This window comes from Sus scrofa, chromosome 2 (genome assembly GCF_000003025.6).
Source record: "Sus scrofa isolate TJ Tabasco breed Duroc chromosome 2, Sscrofa11.1, whole genome shotgun sequence".
In the NCBI taxonomy this organism is placed as follows: Eukaryota; Metazoa; Chordata; class Mammalia; order Artiodactyla; family Suidae; genus Sus; species Sus scrofa.
In genome coordinates, this window is record NC_010444.4 from 15,174,129 (window position 1) to 15,183,634 (window position 9,506).

The 9,506-nt window shown below is 50.0% G+C and overlaps 1 protein-coding gene across 2 annotated transcripts in view; it reads left to right on the top strand.

The window, feature by feature from the left end:
- Positions 1–6,883, top strand: part of RAPSN (receptor associated protein of the synapse) — a 14,044-nt gene extending 7,161 nt beyond the window's left edge. The window contains exons 3-8 of one of the 2 annotated variants that reach the window (XM_013994350.2): positions 2,869–3,027; positions 3,573–3,671; positions 3,741–3,863; positions 4,356–4,409; positions 5,955–6,154; positions 6,352–6,582. In XM_013994350.2, the coding sequence (XP_013849804.2) occupies positions 2,869–3,027; positions 3,573–3,671; positions 3,741–3,863; positions 4,356–4,409; positions 5,955–6,154; positions 6,352–6,562 (846 nt within the window). In that variant the 3' untranslated portion in view covers positions 6,563–6,582. The other variant, XM_003122810.6, reaches the window with a different exon arrangement.

Consider the following 9,506-nt stretch of genomic DNA (forward strand, 5'->3'; position numbering starts at 1 on the left):
ACAGTGGAAATGAATCCGACTAGGAGCCATGAGATTGAAGGTTCGATTCTTGGCCTCCCTCAGTGGGTTAAGGATCCGGCATTGCTGTGAGCTGTGGTGTAGGTTGCAGATGTGGCTTGAATCTGGCATTGCCGTCGCTGAGACGTAGTAGGCCTGTGGCTGTAGCTCAGATTAGACCCCTAGCCTGGGAAACTCCATATGTTGCGGGTGAGGCCCTAAAAAGCAAAAAAAAAAAAAAAAAAAAAAATTACTTTTTGAAGAAAGGTGGAGTTGCCTGGTGGCTAAAAGGGGTTAAGGATCCAGTATTGTCACTGCTGTCTCAAGTCACTGCTGTGGTGCAGGTTCAATCCTTGGCCCCAGAACTTCTGCATGCCACAGGAAAAAAAAAAAAAGATGATGAATAAATAAAGTTTATGATTTTTTTGCATTCTTTGGTGGGGGCGGACACACCCATGACATGCCGAAGTTCTGGGGCCAGGGATCAAACACACACCACAGCAGCGACCCGAGCCATAGCAATGGCAATACCAGGTCCTTAACCCACTGAGCCACCAGGGAATTCCTGCATTCTTTTGTCTTTATAATATATCCCACTGTGGCTGAACTGTTCAAGTATGTTTTAAGGTCATTTGAAGTAATTTTTTCTGTGTGGTTATTTTAGTATGCAATGAATATATTATAACCATTATAAAATTATGAAAATATAATATACCTTGATGGTATTATAATATATCCTTATAATTATAATTAATTATAATATAATATTAATATATGATATGTTACAGTTAGTCATTTGTTTCCATTTTCTTTTTTTTCCATTTTCTATGGATTTTTTTAAACGAAATTTAATACTTTAAAATCTGTAGAACAAACCAGCTATAATGAAAAAAATTAAAAGTATTATATTAAAATAAAATAAAATTTGTAGAACATTTACATGGCTTCAAATTAAAAAGCACATAGTGGAGTTCCCGTCGTGGCTCAGTGGTTAACAAATCCGACTAGGAGCCATGAGGTTGAGGGTTCCATCCCTGCCCTTGCTCAGTAGGTTAAGGATCTGGCATTGCCGTGAGCTGTGGTGTGGGTAGCAGATGCGACTCGGATCCCATGTTGCTGTGGCTCTGGCGTAGGCCAGCGGCTACAGCTCCCATTAGACTCCTAGCCTGGGAACCTCCATATGCCGTGGGAGCAGCCCAAGAAAAGGCAAAAAGACAAAAAAAAAAAAAAAAAAAAAAAAAAAAGCACATACCACTGTAGCTTAGTGGTAACGAACCTCATTAGGATCCACAAGGACATGAGTTCAATTCCTAGCCTTGCTCAGTGGGTTAAGGATCCAACCTTGCTGTGAGCTGTGGTATGTAGTTCACAGATGTGGCTCAAATCCCGCGTTGCTGGCAGCTGCAATGGGAACTTCCATATGCTGCAGGTGCAGCCCTAAAAACAAAAATGAAAAAGTACATAGCAAAGTATGTTAGGACCAAGTTTTTGTGCGTGTGTGTTTTGTTTTGTTCTTTTTCTTTTTTGGCTGCCCCTCATATATGAAATTCTTGGGCCAGGGATTGAATCTGAGCAAAAGTTGCAACCCACACCACAGCTGTAGCCACATTGGATCCTTAACCCCCTGTGCTTGTGCCAGGCGTCAAACCATTATCCCTGTTGCTGCAGAGACACCATTGATCCTGCTGTGCCCCAGCGGAAACTCCAGGAATAAGTTTCTATTAGGGTTATTGAGAGTTCTCTTTTGGTCATATTAACTTGTTAGATATTAAGTAAAAAATCATATAGACTTTCTACAAAAATGAACAGAGAAATGGGGCTGTAGCCGAATGGGATATGGGATCAAAAGTTGTTTGATTTTGATTTTTGTCTTTTAAATGGGATAAGAGGGAGTTTCCACTGTGGCACAGAAGGTTAAGGATCCAGCATTGTCTCTGCAGTGGCTTGGGGTTGCCGCTGAGGCGTGGGTTCAATCCTCACCTGGGCAACATGGATTAAGGATCCAGTGTTGCTGCAGCTTTTGCATAGGTTACAGCTGAGGTTTGGATTCTACTCCTGGCCCAGTAACTTCCACAGCCACGGGTGTAGCCAAAAAAGAGGTAAGAAATGCCAGGCTGCATCTGTAGGCTGATGGGAATGATTTAGTAGGAGGAAGCCAGGATGGGCGTCCCAGAGCCCACCTGGAGGGGGCTATATTTAATTTGATAGAGGCAGGGAGTAGCTGGAGGGAGACAGAGTGGGAACAGATCTTTTGGATTTGATGGGTAAGGAAGATGAGGCAGCTTCTCTCTGATTTTCTTCTGCTTTCCTAATCGTGTATAAGGTGAGGTCTTCCGCTCAAAATGAACAGGTTGAAAAGATATTTGGGGGTTTGAGGAGAAAGGAAGGGTCAGAGGAGGATCTCGTTGCCTAAGTCTGTCCTGGTGTTCTTTGAGCCAATGACGCTGGCTGGCAATCAGTCACCAAGCCTTTGGTGAACCGCTGCTGCTTCTGGTGCCAGAGGGAGGCTCCAGTGGGTGTGGGGGCTCTGATATCCCTACCAACTGCCTTCTGTGTGTCTCTGAAGCCGAGGGGCCTCATCGGGACTGGGTGTGAGGAGAAGCCATCCGTATTCTCTTGCTTCTCATTCATTCATTCATTCGACACTTACTGCGAAATGAACTGTGCCAAGTGCCAAGAACTGTGCTGGGTTCTTGCCAAACATGGGCCAACCAGATGAAAAGCCCTGCGTTCACTGAGCCCACACCTTTGGACTGGCTGTTCCTCTGCCTGGATCACTCTTTGCCTGGACCCCAGAATGAAGGAAGGAAGGAAGGAACTCATGGTGGAGTGTGGCCCTCCCATCCTGCCCCTTCCCTGTGTCTCCTACAGGACTACGAGAAAGCCCTGTTCTTCCCCTGCAAGGCTGCTGAGCTTGTCAACGACTACGGCAAAGGCTGGAGCCTCAAGTACCGGGCCATGAGCCAGTACCACATGGCTGTGGCATATCGCCTGCTGGGCCATCTGGGCAGTGCCATGGAGTGTTGTGAGGTGGGGCAGGAGGGAGGGGGAACAGGGGCAGGTGGTGGTGTGGACCAGGGTCTGGGGCCCAGGACAGCAGGGCCTCTTCCTGCCAACTCGGCCCACTGAGGCCCCCGAGGCTTGGCCCTGGCCCTGCCTCTCTACAGCTGAGCCCCTGAAGGCTGTTTCTTCCTCTCACCTCTGCCCCAAACCTCACTCCCTTTCATTCTCAGGGGATGGGGCTTCCCTCTGCCCCCTTCCCCTCATTGGGCACTTTAGGTAAGAAGAGAGCCAGGCTCTGGAGTTCCACTGACATGGGTTCAAATCCCAGCTTTGGCACTTAGGAGCCAGGTGACCTTGGTCAAGTCACTTTGCTCTCTGAGCCTCACTGTCTACACTTCCAGGTGCTGTTAGTCCTCCGTTGTTCAGTACGTGAGGCCTCAGCACCATAAAAGATGTATTGGGCTCTGAGGATGTGGGTGACCCTGGACTATCCATCAGAGGGGCCCATTGGGTGAGGGCACCCCAGGGATGGGGGCAGATGAGCAGGCCTGAGTGACTGGCCTCTGTCATAGGAGTCTATGAAGATTGCCCTGCAGCATGGGGACCGGCCCCTGCAGGCGCTCTGCCTGCTCTGCTTTGCTGACATCCACCGGAACCGTGGGGACCTGGAGGTGAGGTCAGTGGGATGCAGGGGAGGCAGGGCAGGCCGGGCCCAGTCTGACTCCTCCCTGGCTGCGCAGACAGCCTTCCCCAGGTACGACTCTGCCATGAGCATCATGACTGAGATTGGAAACCGCCTGGGGCAGGTGCAGGTGCTGCTGGGTGTGGCCAAGTGCTGGGTGGCCAGGAAGGCACTGGACAAGGTAAGGCAGGACCCTTGCCTGCAGCCCCCAGCTCTCCCCAGTGCTCCCTCTTGGGGCCAGTAGGTCAGCCAACAATCTGTGGGTCTGATTCTGGGCAGGACTCTTTCAGACACTTACCCCAGCCCATGAGGCCAGGGGATTCCAGGTTATTTTCCAGGCTGGGAGAAGGCCCCAGTCTTGCCCAGTCACACAGCTAGTAAGAGGCAAGACCTGGGGTTTGAACTCAGGACACTTTAAGTGCTTCCTATGATTTCACAACACCGCGTGAGACAGGAATATTCTTCCCATCCTGCATCTGAGTAAACTGAGGCAGGAGGTAGCCTGCCCGAAGAGCTTTTACAGCCGTACCCCCAGGCTCTTCCTGTTACCTCTGCATGCAGGGCAGCTCCCAGCAGTGCCGCCCTCCCCAGACCTGCCCCTCCCTTTCCTATGAGCCAAGACCTCTGTCAGAGAGCTCTGCCTGCAGCCCTGGCCTGTGCTCTCACCTTCCAGGCTCTGGATGCCATTGAAAGAGCCCAGGACCTGGCCGAGGAGGTGGGGAACAAGGTCAGAGCTGATTTCGTCTGCCGCGCCACGAGTCAAGAGCCCAGGGTGGGCTCTTGTGGGTGGGGGGAGGGCCCCCTTGATCCTGCTCGTACACTGGTCTCCAGGAGCTGCCCCCAGCCATCCTCATACCCTGGCTGTTTCTCTTCCACTCAGAGAGCGCGTTGGAGGGCAGGGTAAGAATTTCAGGAGTTCCTGTTGTGGCTCAGCAGGTTAAGAACCTGACCAGTATCCATGAGGATGCGGATTCAATCCCTGACCTTGCCCAGTGGGTTAAGGATCCAGCATTGCCGTGAGCAGCAGTGTAGGTCACAGAGGTGGCTTGGATCCCATGTTGCTGTGGCTGTGGCCTAGGCCAGCGGCTACAGCTCCGATTTGACCCCTAGTTCTCTGGGAAATTCCTTATGCCTTGAGTGTGGCCCTAAAAAGACAAAGAAAAAAACAAGTCTGTGTTCCTTCCATAGTATATGTGGCCTCTCCAAATTTAATAGTCATATCCAAATCTTTATTTTTTTCTTTTTTCTTTTTCATATCCAAACCTTTAAATGTTGAAAATAGGCTTCTAGAAGAAGAGTTTCTCAAAGTCTTCTAGAAGATGTGCATTTCTCAGGGATCAGGAACACGGTCCAGTTAAAATGCCAAATATATGTGCCTTCGGCTGGATTACAGCCACTCTGGTTTACCCAGTTTTCTCAGGCTCATCATAAATGATCTTGAGCTATTGCATGGTGGGTTTTTTTGGGGGGTGGCACACCTGTGGCCTATGAAATTTCCCAGGTCAGGGATTGAATCCGAGCTACAGGTGCAAACTAGGCCACAGCTTTGGCAAGACGGGATCCTTAACTCATTGCTTCAGGCTGGGGATCAAACTCAGGCCTCAGCATCAACTCTGGCTGCCGCGGAAACAGTGCCGAGTCCTTAACCCGCTGTGCCACAGCGGGAGCTCCCGTTAAAAGGAGGAGAGCAAATTAATTATTGTGGAGTCAATGCAGCAGTTTTGGTCAATAAAATCCTTCAAAAAGGAGTTCCCGTCGTGGCGCAGCAGAAATGAATCTGACTAGGAGCCATGAGGTTGTGGTTTAGATTCCTGGCCTAGCTCAGTGGGTTAAGGATCCAGCATTGCCATGAGCTGTGGTGTAGGTCACAGATGCGGCCCAGATCCCACGTAGCTGTGGCTGTGATGTAGGCAGGTGGCAACAGTTCTGATTAGACCCCTAGCCTGGGAACCTCCATATGCTGCAGGTGTGGCCCTAAAAAGACAAAAAAAAAAAAAAAAAAATCCTTCAAAAACATGAGGCCCCCAGCTGGTTGTCGGGTGAAGGTCACTGATCTCACTTGCTCTCTTATTCTGCATGAGGGGAAACCCAGGCCCAGAGAGGGCAGGACATTTTTCCTACATCCATCAGCCAGGCAGGAATGTGGCCAGGAGTGGACCCCTATATACTGACTGCATGGTGGCCCTGCGGGGATAGCTTCTTGGGCTGGGTTAGGAGGGCAGCAGGACAGCTGCTCTCCACACTGACTTGGTCTTGTCTCCGCCGGCCCCAGCTGGGTCAGCTCAAGCTGCACTGCCTGAGCGAGAGCATCTACCGCAGCAAAGGGCTGCAGCGGGAGCTGCGCGCGCACGTCGTGCGCTTCCACGAGTGCGTGGAGGAGACTGAGCTCTACTGCGGTCTGTGCGGCGAGTCCATAGGAGAGAAGAACAGCCGGCTGCAGGCGCTGCCCTGCTCCCACATCTTCCACCTCCGGTGAGCGCCCCGCCTGGGCACTCGGGGCCTAATCACAATAGCAACGTGAACAGCAAACGGGTGCATAGTGTTTTCTGCGGACCATGCCTGTTTTAAGAGTTTCCCATCTTTTAACTTATTGAATCCTCCTAGCGGCCCTACGAGGTGGACATTCTTTAATTATTGTCCCCAAAGGAGATTCTGAAATGCTTTCACAGGTCATGGGGTTTAGACACTCAAGGCCAGACCTGCCTCCATCCCAGTCTCCTGCCTCTCCGCCCAGGCTCTGCCCTGGAGGCCTCCCCAGGCAGAGGGCAAGAGCAGAGCTGGGCCGCTGGCAGGAGCCTGGGGCTGTGGATACTTCCTGCATCTGCAGCGGGGAGGAGAGGGGAGAGAGCCCAGCCCAGGATGGAAGGACAGGCCCGGTGAGTGGACAGAGCCCTTTGCTTCCCAAGGTGCCTGCAGAACAATGGGACGCGGAGCTGCCCCAACTGCCGCCGCTCATCCATGAAGCCTGGCTTTGTGTGACTCTGCCAGGCCTCCACCTCGCCTCCCCTGCTCCTCTACCCTCACCCTGGAGCGCGCCCCCCCCCCCCCCCCCGCCAGACTAGCAGTGCTTCTGATGCCTGTTTACAGCTGGGGCGGCTGCCACGGCCTGGGCCCTGTCCAGTGCTGCTGCTCCAGACCCAGCCTCCCTCCCCGCGTCTTTGTACTTTGCTCTTTATAGAGAAATAAACTGTTGGTACCTGATCCCAGCGATTCTGACCTTCCCCACTTGACGGCTGAGGGGTGGGGGAGGATGGGAGTGAGGCTCCCCACACATGATGAGCTTTCTCAGAGGCACCTGTCCCTCTGCATGTATGAATGAGCGCCTCCAGCTGGCCCTCCGGGTTCTTGGGGTGTCATTGTGAGCTAGAGGCAAGATGCTACAAGTGAAGAGCACCTTTAAATGTTGAAAGTGCAGGGACTTCCCACTATGGCGCAATGGGATCAGTGGCATCTTGGGAGCATTGGGACAGGTTCAATCCCAGGCCCGGCACAGTGCACCGGGGATCTGGTGTTGCCACAGCTGCAACTTAGGTCAAGACTGTGGCTGGGATCTGATCCCTGGCATGGGAACTCCATATGCCAAGAGGCAGCCAGAGGGAAAAAAAAAGAAAAAGAAAATGCTGACAAGCAGGGGTGGGGAGGAGCCTGTGATAACAGTAAACACAGTAAACCAGTGACATAGTAAGTCTGTTAGAAAGATGTTATGGGTGTTCCTGTCGTGGCGAAGTGGTTAACGAATCCGACTAGGAACCATGAGGTTGCGGGTTTGATCCCTGGCCTTTCTCAGTGGGTTAAGGATCTGGCGTCGCTGTGAGCTGTGGTGTAGGTTGCAGACTCGGCTTGGATCCCGAGTTGCTGTGGCTCTACAGCCGGTGGCTACAGCTCTGATTGTACCCCTAGTTGGGGAAGGGGTCCAGTGCCTTAGGAGCAGCCCAAGAAATGGAAAAATGACACACACACACACAGAAAGAAAATAACTCAAAAGGCCACATGAGCCAGACTGAATGGATTCCTGCTGGCCCATTAAGGATGATTGTCCTAGAGTTCCCATTGTGGCTCAGTGGGTAAAGGACCTAATATTGTCTCTGTGAGGATGTGGGTTTGATCCCTGGCTTGGCTCAGTGGGTTAAGTTTCTGGTGTTGCCACAAGCTGTGATATAGGCTGAAGCTGCAGCTCCAATTTGACCCCTGGCTGGGGAACTTCCATGTGGTGTAGATGCAGCTGTTAAAAAAAAAAAAAAAATTGATAGTCCTAGTCAGCTCAGGCTACCTGCCATAACACAATACCATAGACGGGGTGGTTAAAACAACCAAAATGTATTTTCTCACAGTTTTGGAGACTGGAAGTGCAAGATAAAGGTGCCAGCGGGGTTGGCTCCTGTTGAGGTTTCTCTCCCCGGCTTGCAGACAGCCACTTTCTCACTGTGTCATTGTGCTTGTGGGTGCAGAAAGAGGGAACAAGATCTTCGTCTTTGTCTTCTGATAAGGTCACTAATCCCATCATGACCTAATCTAACCCTAATTACCTCCCAAAGGTCCTTCCTCCAAATGCCTGACCTTGAGGGTTAGAGCTTCAACATATGAATTTGGAGGGGTGGGGAGATACAGCTATTCAGTCCATAGCAATGATTTATTTATTGGATAATATAATCCATACTGATGTAAATAAACAAATGAATAAATTTAACATCTGATGAAGAATGGGATATTTGTATAGTTCCAAAGACTATGGGGATTGAATGGTCTTTGGAACTATGGGTGGAAAAGGGCAACCTCACAGTGGAGGTTGGCAGACACCAGATTAACCAAGTGAGAAAGGTCAACATTCTCCAGGAATGGGACAAAATGAAATCAGCTGCTACCTGAATGAATGGAGTGAGACACTCAGCATTGCTTCTGTGATATTCGTGCCAAAGATAAATCACCTGAACGTGAAATCATGAGGAAACACCAGATAAACAGGAATTTAGAAATATTCTACAAAGTAACTGTAATCTTCAAAACGGTCAAGGTCATGAAGCCAAGGAAATACTGAGAAATAATTCCAGAGGGAAAGAAACTAAGGAAACTACAGTTAAATACAATGCCTGACTCTGGTCTTGATTCTGGATAAGTCCAAGTCTGGATCCAGTATGTCCATTAATGCTGTGAAGGACATTATTGGGACAATTGGTGAATGGATTCTGAGGATTAGATGGTAGAAATATATCAAAGTTAACTTCCTGATATTGAAGGTTGTATTGTAGTTAAGTAGGAAAGTATCCATGATTGCAGGAAATTCCTACCAACGTATTTCAGGTGATGTGGTTGCTGGTCAGCAATTTTCTCTCAAATGATGCAGGAAAAAAATTATTTGTGTTATATTTGCAAACTTTCTCTAGATTTGAGATGATCTTCAAAATAAAAAATATGATAATAAAATATGATAATATGATATGAAAATATGATAATAAAATATGATAATAAAATAGTACAGGGTAAGGTGTTGAGGAGGGTGGGGCCAGGGAGGGGCCAGGAGGGGGAGCTGCAGCATTACAGGGCTGTGAGGGTGGGTCTGGATGAGAAGGAGGCATTCAAGCAAAGACTTAAAGGAGCGGAGTTCCTGTCATCGTGGCTCAGCAGTTAATGAGCCTGACTAGCATCCATGAAGATGCAGGTTTGATCCCTGGCCTTGCTCAGTGGGTTAAGGATCTGGCGTTGCCGTGAGCTGTGATGTAGGTCGCAGGTGTGGCTTGGATCTGGTGTTGTTGTAGCTGTGTAGGCCGAGTGGCTACAGCTCCGATTGGACCCCTAGCCTGGGAACCTCCATGTGCTTCGGTGTGGC